The 21,155-nt window shown below is 42.4% G+C and overlaps 1 protein-coding gene across 1 annotated transcript in view; it reads left to right on the forward strand.

Annotated features, from left to right (window-relative positions):
* Glg1 (golgi glycoprotein 1) overlaps positions 1-21,155 on the forward strand; it is a 92,123-nt gene that overhangs the window by 62,741 nt on the left and 8,227 nt on the right. Inside the window, exons 11-23 of the mRNA XM_005345660.3 lie at positions 613-766; positions 3,090-3,227; positions 5,515-5,601; positions 6,494-6,556; positions 7,860-7,973; positions 9,195-9,283; positions 10,778-10,895; positions 11,773-11,865; positions 14,320-14,457; positions 16,014-16,137; positions 17,507-17,649; positions 17,824-17,925; positions 18,763-18,870. Of these exons, the coding sequence (XP_005345717.1) occupies positions 613-766; positions 3,090-3,227; positions 5,515-5,601; positions 6,494-6,556; positions 7,860-7,973; positions 9,195-9,283; positions 10,778-10,895; positions 11,773-11,865; positions 14,320-14,457; positions 16,014-16,137; positions 17,507-17,649; positions 17,824-17,925; positions 18,763-18,870 (1,471 nt within the window). The remainder of the gene's footprint in view (positions 1-612; positions 767-3,089; positions 3,228-5,514; positions 5,602-6,493; positions 6,557-7,859; positions 7,974-9,194; positions 9,284-10,777; positions 10,896-11,772; positions 11,866-14,319; positions 14,458-16,013; positions 16,138-17,506; positions 17,650-17,823; positions 17,926-18,762; positions 18,871-21,155) is intronic.

A 21,155-nucleotide genomic window follows, 5' to 3' on the forward strand; every position in this document is an offset into this window, starting at 1 on the left:
GCACCGCATTCATCCTAGGAGAAAGTACTTAATGAAAGATTGCCTAGGCTAACAAACCTAGTTTTACTCTGCTGCCTGGACTGCTGAGTCTTACAGAAAAAGTAGGTACCTTACAGAGCCACAATGACATCTTTGAGGGAGACTAGACATCTTCTATATGAAGGTTAACAAATTTCTCTAAGTTGACTATTGTGTCTTTGTGAATGGCATTCAGAGTGGGGTGTGGCTGCTTATGCCTGAAATCTCAGTTTAGGAAGTGGAGGCGGATCTCTGTGAGTTTGAGACCAGCCTGGTCTACAAGAGCTAGTTCCAGGACAGGCTCCAAAGCTACAGAGAAACCCTGTCTCAAAAAAAAGAGTTCATCCTCAGCTACACAGTAGCTTCTAAGACAGCCTGAGTTATATGAGACCTTGTCTGAAAGGGGGGGGGGGAGTAAACCTAAAAAACAGCAAAATCTGGCCAAGCGGTGGCGGCACATACCTTTAATCCCAGCACAGGCTCCAAAGCTACAGAGAAGCCCTGTCACGTGGGGGGTGGGAGGGGGAGTTCTTAGCATGCATGAGAAAGAAAATATGCAAAGTAGTGCTTCTTTTTCCACTCTTAACCTTATAGGTTGGACCCTGTTTTATACCGGAAATGCCAGGGAGATGCTTCTCGCCTTTGCCATACCCATGGTTGGAATGAGACCAGTGAACTTATGCCTCCTGGAGCTGTGTTTTCCTGCTTATACAGACATGCCTACCGTACAGAAGAACAAGGAAGGAGGGTATGCTATCAACTTTGGTTTCCTCCTAATGCCGTTTGTTTTCTACCTGTTCTGATTTCTGTCGTCACAAGGAAGCCTTTCTGGTGTATGTGGTGGGTGGGAGGGTGTTGTACTACTAGAAACATAATTGTTCAATGAGTATCCCTGCTGCTACAGTTGTCCACCAGCTTCTTTCCTGTGTGTTGGCTTTGTTTTTTGTTTCATTTCTGGGTTTTCTCTCTAAATTTCCGAATTACAAATCACAAATGGACAATTAAATTCTGCTGTTCTAACTTTATTTAGCTTTAAAGTTTCATTAGAAGCTTTTAGCCAGGATACAAGTGGCTCTTTAGGTTTCTGCCTTTGGCAGCCAAACACAAATGCTTTATATTAATGAGATCTCTCTGACAACGCACAAGTTGGAGTGGAAGCTTCAATACCAGCTTCTTTGCATTTCCCTGCCCCAGTTGCCACCCTTTGGTGAAATGTTTGTGGGAACTTAGCTCTCTTCTGGTACCACATAACATACTGCTTGCTGTCATCCTGAGACCCTATTGAATATCATGTCTGCATATGTTACAGATTGTAGTCGTGTTAGAACTTTACATATCTGAGTACAGATAGGTAAAGTGCTTCTGAGCCTAAACTGTCTAGGATTCAAATCCAGGAGATACAATTAGAAAGTGTCATACTTCAATTGCTAAATGTCTGGCCTAGTTTTTTATTCTTGTTTTTATTCTTTTGTATCAGAAAACATAGTATTTCTCATTGGCCACATATCCTGGTATTTGGTTAGTCACAACAGCAGGCGGTTCTTTCTCTTGTAAATAAAGAAAGAATATGGATCTGGAGAGATGGCTCAGAAGGCAAGAGCACTGACTGCTTCTTCCAGGGGTCCTGCCTTCAGTTCCCTTCAACCACATGGTGGCTCACACCCACCTGGATTGAGATCTGGTGCCCTCTTCTGGCATGTCCTGCAGGGTCACATACAGGCAGACCGCTATATACATACCAAATAAATACACCCCACCTCCCCCCTCTCTTTTTAAAGGAGTAGAATCCCTTATGCTAACTTTTCAGGTTTTCTGAATTGCATTTTTTTGTGTGTGTGTGTTCACACACAGACACTTTCATAGCATGCATGTAGACGCCATTAAACAACTGGCAGAAGTTTCTTTCTTCTACCATTTGAGTCCCAGGGATCATCAGGCCCAGCACAGCTGCCTTTACCCACTGAACCATCTAACATACCCTTTGCGTGAGCTTTAAAAAATACTTCTTACAAAGTTGAACTGAAATTCACATAACATAAAATGAGCCCTTTAAAGGAAGAAAAAATCATTAGTACTGTTACATTCACAGTACTGTACACATGTTGTCAATATTCTGTGACTCTGGAAGGGAACTCCTGGGGCCTGATTCAGTGGGGAAATGTGCTTGTTGCTGAGCCTTTTTCCCTGAGTTCATAGCCCACATAGTAGAAACCAAGAACTGACTCCTATACGTTGTCTTCTGATGACACATGTGCCATGGCACTTGCACAATTACTCAATGCACAGGCACAAATAAATAAATAAATAAATAAACAAAATAAATAAATAAATAAATAAATGTAATTTAAAAAAAAATGAATCCCCATGCCCCCTAAGAAATTATACCTGCCTCAGGTGTGTGTTTTTTGTTTGTTTGTTTGTTTTTTTGTTTTTCGAGACAGGGTTTCTCTGTGGTTTTGGAGCCTGTCCTGGAACTAGCTCTGTAGACCAGGCTGGTCTCGAACTCACAGAGATCCGCCTGCCTCTGCCTCCCGAGAGCTGGGATTAAAGGCGTGCGCCACCACCGCCCGGCTAGGTGTGTGTTTTTTATGGACATCCAAAAGTATTGGTATCTACCTGTTCACCCTCTGCTCAGTCTATATAATGTCTATAATATACACCCCTGGCTATGTAATTGATGTTCTGTCGTTGCCTGCATGTATGTGTAGATCTTGCCTGAATCAGATCTAATATCATATACTCAATGGAGTAGCAATAGTATGTTGCTAAACAAAACCATACTTTGAACAGATATAGTTTCACTTTTTTTTTTTTTTTTCAGGATACTATCAGAAAAGGACACCATAGGTATAGTTTAATGGAAAATTGCTGGCTGTATAACTGCTTGGAGAAATTCAGTAGCTCCCTAAAGAATTTAATTCTTGTTCTAGAAAATAAAATTTGGTTTAAAGTTTGGGAAGTAAATGACAGGGCTAGTTACTAGTTTGGTGATAACAGATTTGTTCTGTCTAGGAACTTCATGTGTTTCTTTTTCTAGCTTTAAAGTCTTTTGCTCATTCTTTCCAATTTAGCTTTCACGAGAATGCCGTGCTGAAGTACAAAGGATCCTACACCAGCGTGCCATGGATGTTAAGCTGGATCCTGCCCTCCAGGATAAGTGCCTGATAGACCTTGGGAAATGGTGCAGTGAGAAAACAGAGACCGGGCAGGTTAGTGATGGAGCTTCCATTTGCTTCCTATAATCAGAATGTAGTGACTCATATTTGTGTAAATTCCCTGAGGTACAATTCATTGTTTCCTGGTGTGATTTGTTATATTTTCAGTGTTCTTTCTAGAAGAAACCCACCAGAGGTTTCTGTTTGTTTGCTTTTATGTAAGAATAGTTATATTTTTCATATGTTTTAATGTTATGATTTCTTTATTATTTCTTTATTAGAGCTGATTATTTTCCTTCTTTGTGTAATGTTTAGAGCCAACGTAACTGGGGAGATGGCTCAGAGGTTAAGAGCATTTGTTACTCTTGCAGAGGACCCAGGTTCAATTCCTAGGACATATATGGTGGCTCACAACCATCTGTAACTCCAGTTCCTGGGGATCCTATGCCTTCTTTTAACCTTCACAGGCCCTAGCATGCACATGTTGCACATACATTCAGAAAAAAACGCTTATGTATTTAGACTAAAAGAAATCTAAAAATTTTTAGAAAGAAATAAATCTTTTTTTATTATTGATTTTTATTGAGCTTTACATTTTTCTCTGTTCCCCTTCCTGTCTCTCCCCTCCCCTTCAACCCTCTCTCAAGGTCCCCATGCTCCCAATTTACTCAGGAGATCTTGTTTTTTTCCTACTACTCATGAGGATTAGATCCATGTATGTCTCTCTTAGGGTCCTCATTGATGTCTAGGTTCTCTGGATTTGTAATTTGTGGGCTGGTTTTCTTTATGTTTAAAACCCACTTATGAGCGAGCACATGTGAGAATTGTCTTTCTGGGTGTGGGTTACCTCACTCAAAATAATGTTTTCTAGATCCATCCATTTGCCTGCAAAATTCAAGCTGTTGTTATTTTCCTGCTGTGTAATACTCCATTTTGTAGATGTAACACATTTTCCTTATCCATTCTTTGGTCAAAGTACATTTAGGTTGTTTCCAGGTTCTGGCTATGACAAACAAAGCTGCTATGAACATAGTTGAGCACATGTCCTTGTAGCATGATTGAGCATCCTTTGGATATATATCCAAAAGTGGTATTACTGTGTCTTGAGGAAGGTTGTTTCCTAATTTTCTGAGAAATCATCACACTGACGTCCAAAGGGGTTGTACCAGCTTGCATTCCCACCAGCAATGCAGGAGTGTTCCCTTTTCCCCACAACCTCTCCAGCATAAATTGTCATCAGTGTTTTTGATCTTGGCCATTCTTACAGGTGTAAGATGGAATCTCAGAGTTGTTCTGGTTTGCATTTCTCTGATGACTAATGAAAATGACTAGAAAATGTTGTTGTTTAGCTTTCTGCTACCTCTGTCTAATAGAACAACCAAAAATGTGTTGATATAGAATCCCAGAAAAGATTTTCTTCACACTGTTCTATAAGGTAAATCTTCAGAAACCCCAACTACATTGTGGCCCACAGCTATGAAACTAAACCTAGGAATGGAGTCATGGATAAGATTTTCCATGTTACCTGTTTGTATTACTTGCAGAAGCTTGGTACATTTTTCCTTTGAGTCATTCCCCTCCCCAATTCTGGCTGTTGTAATTCCTCCAATCCTTCTCCTGTCTTCCCTCCTATTCTAACAGAGTCCTGAAGAGTGGTCAGTATGTTGAGCCTGAGCTCTTAGCAGAGTACTCTGCTGAGAAGTAGCTTTAGGAGAGTGACTTGGAACTGTCCTAACAATCCTAAGCAGCTGAAAGGCATAGTGAATAGTAAGGCTGTACAAGGCAGCATCAGCTCAGTACAGTTTTAGTATTTTCTAAAGCCAAGAGAAAATACCCTTTAGATAATAATAGTATGATAGTATGTGGTTAAAGGGTCTTGGAAATAGCCCATCAGTTAAGAGCACTGGATTGTCTTCCATCGCTCTTGTGGTAGCTTGCAACCATCTGTAAATCCAGTTCTAAGGAATCTGACTCTCTCCGGGCCTCTGCTGCCCCAAGTGGCACACAGACACACATGCAGTCAAAACATTTTACACTTTTTTTTTTTTTTTACATTTTTTAAATTTAAACTAATTTTTTAGAATAGCCTACTAAAGTTTATAGGCTGAGGTTTACAGTTTGAAGATACCTGGCTACTTCTTGGTCCTCAGTGTACTTACTTGGCCTTCTCAATCACTGTTATCAAGTAACGTGTTATATCTTAGTTTTAATCAGATAAAGCTTTGTTGTTTAGTAAGGTGGTTTTAAAGGGGAGGCAAGGACAAAGGAGACAGACACAGTGTCCCACCTTCCCTTGTTGGCTTCCATGACTGAACACTAAGGCTTGCCTTCTTATGTTCAGGAGCTTGAGTGCCTCCAGGACCATCTTGATGACTTAGCTGTGGAATGCAGAGACATAGTGGGCAACCTCACCGAGTTAGAGTCTGAGGTAAGTGATAAGTAGTTCCCTGGAGGAGAGGTGCTGCCCCAGCCTGGCCGTTATTATTTAGCTCTGTCAGTCAAAAGAACCTAGTCAATCCTTCCCTGTTTACTTTATAAAGAAGCACATTGTGCTGAATCCCCGAACCCTCTATCACAGCTCCAGAAAAGCTATCTGCACAGTGTTAGGTTTTTCTTCCCAGTTATCACTTGAGAAAATATGGCTACTGCACTTCAGGTCTCAGACTCCATTCAAAAGCAGTCTAAGCAGTGATAGTCTCTTATCCCTAAATCTCTTTCAGTTAGGTCATTTCATAGTGTTTGTTTTACATGAAAGATTGAATCATTGTTTCTCTCTGTTATATCCTAAAGCCTACTAAAATATAAAACTTGAGATTAAGAAGCCTCATAAGTGTAGACAGTACTGTTCAGAAGTACAGAGATAATAAAAACTCTAAAGAATTTGCATACTCTAATATTATTGTCAAATGTTTCGTCTCCCCTTTATTTTTGTTTTTGTTTTCTGAGACAGGGTTTTCCGTGTAACCCTGGTCATCCTCGAACTCAGAGACATCTGTCTGCCTCTGCCTCCCAGGTCCTGGGATTAAAGGCATTGCCACCACCGCCCAGCACATTACCTCCCTTTTCTTATCTCTGCCTCTGTATTCGTTCAAGTCAATAAAGAGATCTGCCTGCCAGGTGCAGTGGTTCCTGCCTATAATGCCAGCTGCTACACACCTATAATGCCAGTTCAGGAGACAGAAGCAGGCGGATCTCTGTGAGTTCTAGCTAGGGCTACAAGTTAATACATACACACACACACACACACACCCTATAGCCTCTTTTTCCTCTAAGCTTGGCTTTTGTGAAGCAGAGTGATTAATCTATTTCATCTTCTACAGGATATCCAAATAGAAGCCTTGCTGATGAGAGCCTGTGAGCCTATAATTCAGAACTTTTGTCATGTAAGTGATGTCTGAGGGAAGACGGGTTACTAACAGAACCAAATTCAATAGGACTTTGGGCCTCAAGGGTGTGGGGTTCACCCTGTGTTCAGCATACCCTACTCTTGAGTAATAACCAGCTTTAGCAAATTTGGGGGTGGGGAGTTGGAACTGTAGATACTTTGAGGGAGGAGCCAACAGCTTGGGGAACCTTGATGATTATAGAGCTTGATCCCTGCAGTTAGTACACTCTGCACATGAGCAGGTGTGTGGCTAGCCAAAGTGGTTGTGGTGGCTTTGTAAGAAAAGATAGAGGCTTGAGAGATCCTGAATTCAATTCCTAGCAACCACATGGTGGCTCACAACCATCTATAGTGGGTTCTGATGCCCTCTACATGCAGATAGAGCACTCATATACATAAAATAAATAAATCTTAAAAAGAGAGAGAGAGAGAGAGAAATTCCAGGGCACAGCTGAGTTGCTTCTCAGGAATTGTTAGCAATGGTAGTAGCTTCCTCTTCGAGCTGTCTCGATTACATCTCAATGCAAAGTGACTTCTTTTACTTTATCTCTTGCTCCCTTTTTACCCAAATTGTAGGGGTGAAGTGCATTTAGTAATCCTTAATATCTGACAGCCAAGCCAGGCAGTGGTGGCGCACGCCTTTTTCCCCAGCACCTGGGAGGCAGAGGCAGGCGGATCTCTGTGAATTTGAGGCCCAGTCTAGTCTATAGAGTGAGTTCCAGGACAGCATAAAGAAACCCTGTTTTTGAAGCAGGGCAGCAGGGGTGGGGTGGGGGGGCAGGGACAGGGGTGTGTGTGGCTAGAGCAATGATTGCTTTTCCAAAGGACCCGAATTCAATTCCCAGTACCCACATGGCAGCTCACAACTGTCTAGTTCCTGTCCCAGGGATCTGACACTCACATAGACATGCATGTCAGCAAAACACCAAAGCACATAAAATAAAAGTAAATAAATCATTGAAAGGAAGAAAGAAAAAGAAACCTAACCTAAACCTTTTCTTCTTCTTTTTTTTTTTTTTTAAAAAAAATCTTGACAGCTAGGTATTACCCGTAAAGCCACTGCTGCCTCCCAGAAGGAAATAAGTAATAGTCCTCACAGTGGGTGGATGTTCTTGCTTCGTGTATTTGCTGCTGAATTTTTATCTTTCCTGGTTTCTCGGGCTTATTTGAAGAATTTATGCTGTATCTCTTTTTTTTGAAGGCTTCTATTCACATTCTTCCTCACATTTTTCATGGATGGCGCTATAGATTATATTGTTAATTATTACAAATAGAGTGTGAATGTGTACTGTCGTTCCCAGGATGTGGCAGACAACCAGATAGATTCTGGGGACCTGATGGAGTGTCTGATACAGAACAAACACCAGAAGGACATGAATGAGAAGTGCGCCATTGGAGTCACTCACTTCCAGCTGGTCAGTCCATTTCCTGTCTTGGCTGCTGGTGATTACTGAATATCTTCCTTCTTTGTAACAACCAAGACATTGTGCTCTTCTCATTATTTCCAGTTATGTGCCCTATTTACACTTCTCTCAGTGAATGTGACTTTTTCAACAGTGGCCAGGCGCTTTCCTCGGCTCCTTAGCATTCAGTGACAGAAGAGGCGTAGCCCTAGAGAACATTCACTGTAGAGGGGTAGAGACCAGAGCAAGCAACTCCTGCTCTCATTAATGCTCACATCACTGGAGTGTGTCGTTCTGTGCAGTCGTCTCTATGGACCTCAGTACACTGCACCCTGAGTCCTCTCTTCTGCTCTATTGTCTTCTTCTCTTTATCTCTTTCCCCCATTGTGTGCTGGAGGTTGAACCAGGGGCTAACCTTACAAGCAGTTTTCTACTGAACTAAATCCCTACACTGCATATCCCCCCCCCCTTTTTTTTTAATCATATAACTTAGATGTACCTACCATTTGAATAATGTTTGTAATAACAGGAAGGAAGCTAAGGAAGTTCTGTGTAGCAAGCACTTTGTGCAGGAAGGATAATTAGTCAGTCAGCTGAGGCTATTGACTGCTCAGAGCGTGTAGCCCACATGATTGCATTTCTTGCCATACTAGAATCTAGACTCTAGTAAAAGAAAGATACCAGAACAAGTATAGTGTATGTCATGACTACACAATCTGGGCTGGTTCAAGGAAGAGAAACAAAACCAGGGCAGGAGTTGGGGGATGAAAGGACTGCAAGAGGAGATAGTAAGGCATAGGACTACACATAGAACCCCAAAGGAAATGCCCTTGGAAACTGTGAAGGTCTGTCAGAGAAACACTTTTGTCATAGTAAACCCAGATGTGTGATTTGAAGGACAGGACGACCAGTGTGCTGTAAAGGGGAAGTCATGAGATCTCAGCAGATTGAAAAATTCTCATGAGCAGTCTAGCCTCAGCCTTGCTGTATAGCCAAGGATGACTTTGACCCTCTAATTTTCCTGTGCTGTGGTATTACGGGTGTGTACCATCATACCGGGTTTTTATGTGAAGCTGGGAATCAGTCCCAGAGCTTTGGGCATGCTAGTGAAACGCTCTGTGAACTGAGTTTCATCCTCAGCCTGGACCAGACTTCTGGAAGTTTTATGCTAATATTAGCCATTGCTGTTAACCATAGTTTGCCACAGAGCTGATTTTCTTTCTCATCTTTTAGGTGCAGATGAAGGATTTTCGATTTTCTTACAAGTTCAAAATGGCCTGCAAGGAGGATGTGTTAAAACTTTGTCCCAACATAAAAAAGAAGTACGTGTCTTAATTGATCTGTCCTGCCTCCTGAAGTCTCTGTCAGCCTCCGAATGAGTATGTAGGGTATGAGGCAACTTCCTGCTCTCTGGCTGTAGTGGTCCAGAGATAGCCAAACCCTGGCATTGTCTGCACAGACTATAGCCACAGCTATAGCCACAGCTCCCTCTCAGCCACATTTGGTCATGGATAGTTTCAAAAGTAAAGCCTCTGCAGTATGGGAATATTCTTGATATTTTTTTTTCAGACTCAGTTTAGACTGCCTCTCTGAATCAGGTGTAGATGTCCTGAGAAGAGAAAGCTGCTGAGTCACCTTCTTCCCAGCACCTCCCAATGTGGTGTCTGCAGGAAGCCACACAGCCTCACTGAAGTAGAGCTTTTGGAAACAAGTTAACTCCCTTGGAAATTAGGCCCCAGTGAGGTTTTGACAGCACAGCTGCCCAAATCTTACAAGTTGTTCTTGGGAGTCAGGGGTGTTGTTACTAGAACACATTTTGCCTTCCATGAACAGAGACCAGATCCCCATTTTAGACTATTTTTTTTATTTATTTATTATGTATACAGTATTCTTTCTGCGTGTATGCCTGAGGGCCAGAAGAGAGCACCAGACCTCATTACAGATGGTTGTGAGCCACCATGTGGTTGCTGGGAATTGAACTCAGGACCTTTGGAAGAGCAGGCAATGCTCTTAACTGTTGAGCCATTTCTCCAGCCCGACTATTTTTTTTTTTCTGTACCTTTAGGGAATGTTTCACAGAATGTGAACGATAACAGCATTGTTCTTTCTGTGGTCATATTGTTTCTAATAAACAAGCCACAGCAAGTGCTTGAGACTGCAAATGGTATCGAGCCTTGTGTAACCTTTTCCACTCTGTCTATATACCATGACAGAGCTTGATTCATAAATTAGACACAGTAGGAAATTAATGGTAATTATTTATATGGGTATTTGGAGTGGCCACACATCTTTATCTCAAAACTCAGAGACTGAACAGGAAGAGTGTGAGGTCCAGGCCATTCTGGAGTACATTGTGAGGCCCTGATGGGTTTTTTTTTCCCTATTTGTTTTAAGAAAAAAAATTGAAACAGTATACTATATTATATATTAATATAATATGAGTATAGATATAATATCTTCTAGTCTGTAGCTCTGCCAATCTTGGCATACCTTTTTTTCCCCTTTCAAATTCAGAACTTTTACTTTTTCAATTAAATGAGGTGATTCTTAGTATTTATTTGACATCCAGATGTGCCATATTATGGCATATTAACCTGGTCTTTTCAAAACATGGTTAATAAGAGGGACAGTTAAATTATTGAAAACAGCAGTGAGGATTACAAGAGAGACATTAAAAAGCATAGTGTGCAAATATAAATATGCATATATGAATTAATTAATTCTGGGTACATAATGTGCCCCCTGCCCCGTTCCAGCCTAGTGCCCTGGCATTTGCCCCACTCCACACAGTCTTATGCCTTCTCCTTCCACGGCAGGGTTGATGTAGTGATCTGCCTGAGCACCACTGTGCGCAACGACACTCTGCAGGAAGTCAAGGAGCACCGGGTATCACTGAAGTGCCGCAAGCAACTCCGTGTGGAGGAGCTGGAGATGGTAATGCTTTCAGAGACAACAGGACCAGTGCTTAGCTGCAGAGAGACAGGGACAGAGAGATGGCTCCTGCTACCATTGTGAAGCATGAGATGTAGTTACAGTTCAAAATCTTTCTGTATGACATTAGCCGCTTCTTCACTGTTTTGAGTTTGGTTTTAAATGATAGAATATATTTTTGGCACATACCACTAGGAGCCAAACTGGGATATATTCAAATATAGTCATTGGATCAGTACTGTCCTCAGGGACAGAAGACCTTAACTGTCCACTCATCTGTCCTTGGCATCAGTTTCATCCTCTGGCTGCAGGACGGCTGCCCGAGGCAGCTGAACTACCTACTTCACTTTTCAGCTCCTTCAAGAACGGGGGAAAGAGAAATATCCCTTTACCTTGAAATAAAACTCCTTCCCTTAAATTTAGGTCTGTCAGCTTGGGGGCCATGGTTACTCCCCACAAGGTCCATCTGAGACAATTGAGGAGGGGAGGGGGAGCATATGACAATTAGTGCCTTCTCCATACTGCTGACACCTATAGAGGTCATTCCTAGACAGTATCCAGTCAACAAATAAGTCTGTAAACATCCCATCTTCAGGGGCCAGAGAGACAGTTTAGTGGTTAAGAGTACTTGCTACTCTTCCAGAGGACCTGAGATTAGTTCTCGGCACCCATCAGATATTTCATGCCTATTTGTAATTCCAGATGCAGGGCATCTTGACACCTCTGATCTTCTCAAGTCCCTACATTCGTGTGCAAAGACCCACATCCAGGCATGCATAACTACATATAATTTAAAATAATAAAAGTAAATCTTTTAAAAGATACATTGACATCTCTAGCTTAAAATCACTTCCCTTCCCACATTGGCTCATTCATGCAGACGGAGGACATTCGTTTGGAACCAGATCTGTATGAAGCCTGCAAGAGTGACATCAAGAGCTACTGTTCTACAGTACAGTATGGAAATGCTCAGGTAACACTTCACTTTTGTGTGTGTGTATATATATACATATGTATGTATATATAAGTTTAGTTTTGAGACAAGGTTTCTCTGTGTAGCCTTGGCTATCCTGGAACTCACTTTGTAGACCAGGCTGGCCTTGAACTGGAAGAGATCCGCCTGCCTCTGCCTCCCGAGCACTAGGATCTAGGATTATAAGATACCGGAAGTCAAGTTAAGCATTCATTATTGCAGTCAGTTTCTCCCTAGTGAGACAAGGACTGCCACATCTAATCAGCTTAACTCTCCTACTGGGCAGTTCTAGATTGCTGTTCCCAGCTTCTGCCATGCAGCTCCTCTGTACCCTCTCTGCCTTGCCTTGTCTATCCAGTGGGTTCCTGGTATTCGTTCGGTTATTTCTTCTCTATGGCTTCTCCAGTAACCCCACATCCGATATTCACCCCATGCTCCACTGCACAGTTCGTTCGTCCGTCCGTCCGTCCTTCCTTCCTTGCTGCTGTTGTTTTGTTCTTTTTTTTTTTTTTTTTTTGAGTCAGTTCTCTATGTAGCTCTGACTGTTCTGGAACTGGCTCTGTAGACCAGGTTGGCCTCGAACTCAGAGATCTATCTTCTTCTGCCTCCTGAGTGCTGGCTGGGATTAAAGGCGTGCACCACCAGTGCCGGCTTCATGATTTTTTTCCTTTTTTTTTTTTTTTTTATGTCTGCTCTCTCAGCTGCCTAGGACCTTGCTTTGGTGCTTTAGCCTTTAAGATGCTTTCTTTTTTTCTGTCTTGTCTCTGTAGTTGCCAGTGCACAGTCTGAGTCTCCCCCAACCCCTGCCCCGCCCCCTCTCTGTAGTTACTTTTTCTTTTAGATTTGTTCTGTTTGATCTATAATTTCAGTGGGAATGATACCAGACAGGGTCTCGACTTTGTCATGGAGAACAGGGTCTTCCTCTAATACTGCTCTGCTTTTCCTTTTTTCTGGAATTCCATGGACAGGTGGTGCACCCAGGTCTCCCCCAGTGTCCTCCTTCACCTTTATCTTAATGCTTTCCAGCCTTGGTTACTCTGTCTCTGTGTTGCATTTGAGGTAATTGCTCACCTTCGGTTACCCAGCATACTAATTTGTTGTCAGTTCTCTTTCTTTTCTTTTCTTTATTTTTAAATCCTTCTCATTTTAATTGTTTGGATAGGAATGTGCTATACCACTGTTTGGGCTTTTCATTTCCTAAATCTTTGCTTGCTTCTTTTCATAACTACCTGGTCTAGATTTTTTTTTAAGATTTATTTATTATGTATACAGTGATCTGTCTGTCAGTATGCTTGCTGGACAGAGGGCACCAGATCTCATTACAGATGGCTGTGAGCCACCATGTGGTTGCTGGGAATTGAACTCAGGACCTCTGGAAGAGAAGTCAGTGCTCTTAACCTCTGAGCCATCTCTCCAGCCCCCTGGTCTAGATTCTTTATCATGTTTTTCTATATTGTTCCAAAGACATTACATATATTTTTGCATTTATTTTTCTTTGACCTATTAGCTTTGTCCCTCTGGTTTGAGTCCTTTGTTATGTTTCGCTTCTTAAGGTATCAGTGTGTTTTATCTAGTTGGTGGTTCCTGGTTGTCCTTAAGTCCTTCAGAGAGATGTCATGGCTTCACACAAGAGCCCCGGCAGATTATGTATTTTATATCTAAGATTTAGAATAGTGAGTAGGTTGCTTCTATATATACCTACCTCAGCATTCAGTATAGACTGTCCCAGGCTGGAGAGATGGCTCAGTGGTTAAGAGCATTGACTCTTCTTCCAGAGGACCTGGGTTCAATTTCCAGCAACCACATGGTGGCTCACAACCATCTGTAATGAGATCTGGCGCCCTCTTCTGGCCTGCAGGCATACACAGAGGAAGAATGTTGTATACATAATAAATAAATAAAATCTTTAAAAAATATATAGACTGTCCCGTGATACTTTTTATATTGCCACCCAACCTTTTCTGTCATAGCTTTTCATAGTTTGCCCTCTGAGATGTTATTTGTCATGGAGGATTGGGTCCAATTCATACTTAGCACCTAATACTATTCTTATAAAATGTAAGTTGATTTTAATTGGATCTCTAGAAGACTACCTGATCTCTAGTCAGAGTAGTCAGTGAAATGGGTGCTCCAAGAGGAATCCTAACAAGGGATGGCTGAACAAAGTAGAAGAAACTAGAAAACCTAAATGAATTTCCTTTTTAGATTCCAGTACAGCCTGCTGATCACCCTGAATTTTTGTCATTTGGTCCACGGTTGGCTCTCAGGTTATAAATCCATGAGTATAATTCTCCTTAATGAGAAAGTCCTTAACTCCTATTGCCTGAAATTAGAAACAAAAGATCCTGGGATAGAAAAACAGTGTCACTCATTGAACTACGTGTTACAATCAAAATAGATGAGTTTCAATCCCTCATATGCTTCCTAACTCAACCATAACTCTTAACATCATAGATTATTGAATGTCTGAAGGAAAACAAAAAGCAGCTGAGTACCCGTTGCCACCAGAAAGTATTTAAGCTTCAGGAGACAGAGATGATGGACCCAGAACTAGACTATACACTCATGCGAGTCTGCAAGCAGATGATTAAGGTAAGGAACAAGTGTGACCCAAGTGACAGTAACAGTATGAACCCCTTTTCGTTGTAGCCTATTAAACATGGCTAGCATGGTGATTTCCCCAGCTGTGGTCTGTAGTCAGCAGCATTGCCTTCACCTGCCAGTTTGTGGCTCTTTGAGCTTCCAGAATCTCTGGCATTGAGCGGACAGTGTCCATAAGCCCTCCAGGCATTGTGGATGCTGTTCGAGTTGGAAAATCACAGAGCCAGGATGGGTGTGCTGAGAAAGCCACAGTTCAGAGTCTTCGTCAGACCTCTCCACACTCAAGATGTTTCTTTCTTTCTAAGATTTTTTAAATTTTGTCTTTCACTTGCACGTATGAATGGGCACCATATACATGCCTGAGACCACTGAGGCCAAAGAGGACATTGGGTTTCCTAGAACTCTAGTAAGATGGCACGTATGTGCTGGGAGCCAAACCCAGGTCCTCTGCAAGAACAGCAAGTGCTCTTAACCACTGAGCCATTTCTAGCCATGCAAAATGTGTTTGTTTCCATTCGCACATTCTTTCTCTTCAAATGATCCTCCAGTGAATGTTCTTTTTTTTTTAATATTTATTTATTTATTTATTATGTATACAATATTCTGTCTGTGTGTGTGTCTGCAGACCAGAAGAGGGCACCAGACCTAATTACAGATGGTTGTGAGCCACCATGTGGTTGCTGGGTATTGAACTCAGGACCTTTGGAAGAGCAGGCGATGCTCTTAACCACTGAGCCATCTCTCCAGCCCCCAGTGAATGTTCTTAACCTGTCTGTATATACAAAGAAATTAAACTAAAGAAAATGCAAAGAAACTTTAATAAAAATGCATTTCAGCTTCCCTTTAATATACAGTGCTGATCCTACCAATAAATGTCTGTGAGGATGTAATGTTTATTTATTTGTATGTGTGTGCATGCATGTGCCAAAGAAAGGGGGAAAGGAGGGAGGGAGAACATGAACCCAAAACAAGCAAGGGAAACTTGGTGCCGAAGTGTCCTAGCAGAGTCTGAGACCCTGTGATGCAGACGCGCAGGATAACAAATAGAGATGGGGTTCATTACCAGACAAAACTGAGCTCTTGTTTAAGGACAGTAGTAGACTATAGGAACCAACCTCACATGCTTGGTAGATTTCAGCCCCTATACTTACCCCAGATCCCTGTTCACATGGGTTAGTAGTTGTTATTTCCTAAATTCTGACACTGTGGTTGGGTAGGTAAGGCTTGAGGGCTGGATAGCACCTGGTCTAGTGTTACATTTGTACTTAACAGTAATTGCACTTGTGAGGTGGCCTCTACTGTGACTTAGCCATAGTAACCAGGTAAACCCATGCAGAATGTAACCAGTGTTTGCAGGGAGAAATGTGGAAAATGTTGGCTGTAGGGAAAAAAAGTAAACAAGGGACCCTGAGTCTGGGCACCTACTGATGCCTTTGTCTGTAACTTTCACATTTTCATGAGTTCCCAGGTAGATGTAAAAGCAATCACAGATAGATTAGTTGCTAGTTTGGGATAGCTTTTTTCATATAATTTTGTTTTCTTTGCAGCGGTTCTGTCCAGAAGCAGATTCCAAAACCATGTTACAGTGCTTGAAGCAAAATAAAAACAGTGAATTGATGGATCCCAAATGCAAACAGATGATAACCAAGCGCCAGATCACCCAGAACACAGGTACCATCCTGGCTCCACTCTCCTGCTCCCACGGAGTGTAGCCCACGTGGAACCTGCCAGACATGTTACCTATAGGTGCCATGTAGCTCATGGATTTGAAGAGAGGAGCCAAGCCTGCATATGAGCTGTGTACCCCTCCTCCTTTGAAGCCTACCCAGGAAATTAGAACAAAGGTCAGGGAAGAGCACTGAAGATCTGGACAACTGCTCTTGAAAGTCATAGAGGAGGGGTCAGCACAGGGTCCCCAGGAAAGGGAATTCTACATGTTTACTCAAACTTCATGAGCATGGCCAGTTGTTTTCAGAAGGGAAATTTCAGCTCTTGACTAGGAAAGCTTGTAGCTTAGCGGACAAAAGTGTTATTTCTTTCATGGCACCTTCAGAATTAATCTGTTCTGGGCAAGGTTTCTGTTGTCTGCTTTAATATTGGACCAGAAAGCCTGCAGAGCTGCTGCAGAGAGGAAGGATCCTGAGGAGCAGTGATGTGCTCTTGAACTGAGTTGCATTGCTTATTAGCAACAGTGGAAAGATAGGTGTGCATACTTAATCCCAACACTTGAGAGTTGAGGCAGGAGGATTGTGAAATCCGTGTCTCAAAAAATATAACAAGAAGGCCTGCCACCATGTCTTCCCTACTATGAACGGATATATTCCTTGAACTTCAAGAAGGCCTTCTCTTCTTTAAAAACAACACTAGTACTGGCATGATAACTCATCTACCATTTATTAACATAACAGATTGGTGTTTATAGTCAGGACTGTTTGTATCATTATTAATTAAAAACCCAGAGACAGATATTGGGGTTCAACCTGAAGGTCTGAAAAGCAAAGCAGCCAGTCACTGGTTCTTACCTCTACCTCAGTCTGAAATGGCGATCCTGCCTCCAGGAATCTCAGAATGTGTGTGAGAGCTGTCTCCTCTCATCCTCTCTAGTTTTGGGATTAAGGGTGTTCACCACTACCCAGTTTCTATGGCAAACTAGTGTGGCTACTAGGACACTGTGTGTGTCACCACTGCCCAGTCTATAAGGCTGATCAGTGGGGGGGCTGTTTTACTCTCTCATATTTTTTTTTGTTTTTGTTTTTGTTTTTCGAGACAGGGTTTCTCTGTGGCTTTGGAGCCTGTCCTGGAACTAGCTCTTGTAGTCCAGGCTGGTCTCGAACTCACAGAGATCCGCCTGCCTCTGCCTCCTGAGTGCTGGGATTAAAGGCGTGCGCCACCACCGCCCAGCCTCTGATATTTATTAAAATACAAATGAAATGTCAGACTGTTGATATAATATGCCCCCCTTTGAAAGGTGAATTTCCAAAAATTTGTGAAAATTCATAGGTGAACCATTTTACCATATACTGATATATTTTTATTCTAGATTACCGCTTAAACCCCGTGCTAAGAAAAGCCTGCAAAGCTGACATTCCTAAATTCTGTCATGGTATCCTGACTAAGGCAAAGGATGATTCGGAGCTGGAAGGTCAAGTCATCTCATGCCTCAAGCTGAGATACGCTGACCAGGTACACTGACTGGGCTTTCTACACAGCTGGAGATGAGCATTTTCTCCATGGCCATCACTGGCATTTTCCTGTTGTCCTAGGACCTTTTTTGCCTTCCTCTAAGCTGGGTTGTGAGGGCTCATATAAAAACTGATGCTCTCGGGTGCTAATGAGTTCTCCCTTTGTCATCTCCAGCGCCTGTCTTCAGACTGTGAGGACCAGATCCGCATCATCATCCAGGAGTCCGCTCTAGATTACCGTCTGGACCCTCAGCTCCAGCTGCACTGCTCAGATGAAGTAAGCCATGTGTGCAAGGGAGGGCTTCCCGGAAGAGGTGACTGGAGAAAATTCTTTTCTGTACTTTCTTCCTGACTGTGGTTCCTTACAGGCCCGTCTTCTGGGTAAGACTTGCAGCTTCTGTGTAACAGTGAGCTGGACTTGGCATTAGTTTGCTACTCTACGGTATTGCGTCCACATTTGTCTGTTAAATAAGAGTGTTTTATTATTTGCACACGTGGTGCGGTCCTTCCTTATTATTCTGGATGGCCATTCAGAACCCCTCAAGACTTACCAGAAAAGTAGAAGTGCTCTCCTGATGACTAAGTGCCTGTCCTTGGAAATTATTGGTCTTCCTGGCTAGAAAAGGCCACTTGAGGAGCCCTGCGTAAACTCACTCCTAAAACTGTGCAAAGAAGTGTTTACTCTTTTCTCTGGAGATGATGTTTGGGAAGTCTGAGGGAGCATGTCACATGCATTGCGTGCCAAGTTGTAAACCTGAGCCAGGTGTTAAGGGTTTGTTTTTAGTATTTTCCTCCTGTGGAGTAGCCTCCTTTCATGACAAGTCCCGGAACAATTGCCTCTTTCCGAAGTGGCCTCTGAACTGTGAAAGAGATCAGAGCTTTTCGTCTGTCGCTGAGTGCAGACGCAAGGAGTGCACACTCCACTAGGAAGCTGCTACAGAAGCCTGGACACGACTGGGAGAATCCACACTGGTTCTCACCTGTCCCTGAGGAGTAGACCTATTCAGAGTCAGCAACAGACACCAAGTATTCAGGGCTGATTGGGCAGGGTTGATCTTCTCTGGAAGCCAGTTGTTCTCAGTAGGGTGGCCCTGTTTTCTTGTCTCTTGAGCAGATTACCAACCTGTGTGCTGAAGAAGCAGCAGCCCAGGAGCAAACAGGCCAAGTGGAGGAATGCCTCAAGGTTAACCTGCTCAAGATCAGGACAGAGCTGTGTAAGAAGGTAGGCACACCCTCATCCTTACCTATCTCCTGCCTTCTTTTCTCTTTTTCCTTTTGATTCCCTTCTATTATTTATTGGAAGAGAACCATCGATTAATGAATGGTCAAGGACCATATTACGTTTGAAAAGAGGTAACAGCATAGAATGCTAGGTAAGAAGGCTTATATTTTATATTTGAATACTTTTTTCCCCTGATTTTTTAAGACAGGGTTTCTCTTTGTAGCCCTAACTGTTCTGGGCTCACTATGTAGACCAGGCTAGCCTTGAACTCAGAGATCCACCTACCTCCTGAGTGCTGGCATTAAAGGCATGCACCACCATGCCCAGCTTATATTTGGTATTAAAGCATTAAAAGGAAGAAGAGAAAAGGGAGATGTGGGTGTATCTTTCTCCTCTGCTAAAAGTGTTCAAGTCCACATTTCGAGGAATGCTAAGTGGTAGTTAAAAACCAAATCCAAGCTCGTGGTGCACATGTTTGTTCCCAGCACTTGGGGAGGCAGAGGCAGGTGAATCTCTGAATTTTAGGCCTGCCTGGTCTGCAGCCAGGACAGCCAAGGTTCAGTAGGGAGACCCAAGTATATAAAAAGAGAACCTACTCCATACATATTCTTGATTACAAATGAACCTGTATGACTTTTCTTTTCTTTTTTTAAAGATTTTTTATTAGGTATGTATGTAACATACTGCTTGCATGTATTCTTGCATGCCAGAAGAGGGCAACAGATCTCATTATAGAAGGTTGTGAGCCACCATGTAGTTGCTGGGAATTGAACTCAGGACCTCTGGAAGAGCAGCCAGTGCTTATTTTTTTTTTCTTTTCGAGACAGGGTTTCTCTGTGGTTTTGGAGCGCAGCCAGTGCTCTTAACCTCTGAGCCACCTCTCCAGCCCTGAACCTGTATGACTAAACCAAATTTTTAAACAATATTTGGGCTTTGAGGAGATGTTTTTGAGGTTTTGTTGTTGTTGTCTTAAAGAACTTTCTGTTGAAAACAAACTAATTTTTATTAAGAACTCGTTTCTGGGGTTTGGTGTAGTTCAGTAGTAGAGTGCTTGCCTGTTCCTACAATCAGCCCCCACCATCACAGGAGAAAAAAGTAAAGGAAAAACACTTGCCACCAAGTCTGACAGCTTGGTCCCAGAACCCATGTGGTGGAAGAAAGAACAGACTCAAAGTTTTCTTCTGACTTCTGCAAGCATAAACACAAAATAAACAAACATAATAATAATTTTAAAAATTCTGGGGCTGGAGAGATGGCTCAGAGGTTAACAGCACTGACTGCTTCTTCTGGAGGTCCTGAGTTCAGTTCCTAGCCCAGCAACCACATGGTAACTCACAACCACCTTGACTGAGATCTGATGCCTTGTTCTGGCCTTCAGGGATACATGCAGGCAGAATACAATACATGCTAAGTAAATAAATCTTGGGGGAGGGGAGCACTGACTGCTCTACCAAAGGACCCGGGTTCAATTTCCAGCACCCATATGGCAGCTCACAACTGTCTGTAAGTCTAGTTTCAGGGGATCCAACACTCATGGCAAAGCACAATTTTTAAAAATTCAGCTGGGCATGGTGGCTCACGCCTTTAATTCCATCACTTACATGACAGAGGCGGTGGGAATCTCTAACAGAAGAGATAAACATTTTTGGTCTGTCTTTGCTTCCTGTAATTGCACTGTTCATAAATAAAATACCTGTGGAATTGAATTTAGTTGTACTGTGTTTATATCCCTCTTGCTCAGAGCATCTTTAAACTCAGATAATTCAAAAGGACAGAATGGGGCTGAGGAAATGGTCTAGTGGTTAGGAGCACTTGCTTTCCTTCCTGCAGTCCTTTTCCCAGCAGCTTACAGCCACCTGTAAGTCCAGCATCAGGGGACCCTGTGCCCTCTGGCCTCCACAGATAACCCATACACATACATGCACATAAAGTTAATGAAGAGAAATCTTTTTTTAAGGACATATATATCTAAAGTAGAACATTTTATAAACAAAACATACCTTTATTTGGTTCAGAAATTAAGTTTTTTTTTAAATTATGTGTTGTCTGCATGTGGGTATGTGCAGGAAGCCAGAGGCATTGGCTGCTGGAACCCAACTCAGGTCCTCTGGAAGAGCAGCAAGTGCTCTTACCACTGAGCTGTTTCTCTAGCCTCTTGATGAGAAGTGGCATTTGAAGGTTAGACTAAAAGGCTGTAAAAGTTTTCAGTCATCAGTCTGATTTTTCAATTTCACATTGTTTATTTTTCCTAAAGTAACAGAGTAAGTATTATATCAATAAAAATA

The sequence above is a fragment of the Microtus ochrogaster genome, chromosome 4 (assembly GCF_000317375.1).
Source record: "Microtus ochrogaster isolate Prairie Vole_2 chromosome 4, MicOch1.0, whole genome shotgun sequence".
NCBI classification, from domain to species: domain Eukaryota; kingdom Metazoa; phylum Chordata; class Mammalia; order Rodentia; family Cricetidae; genus Microtus; species Microtus ochrogaster.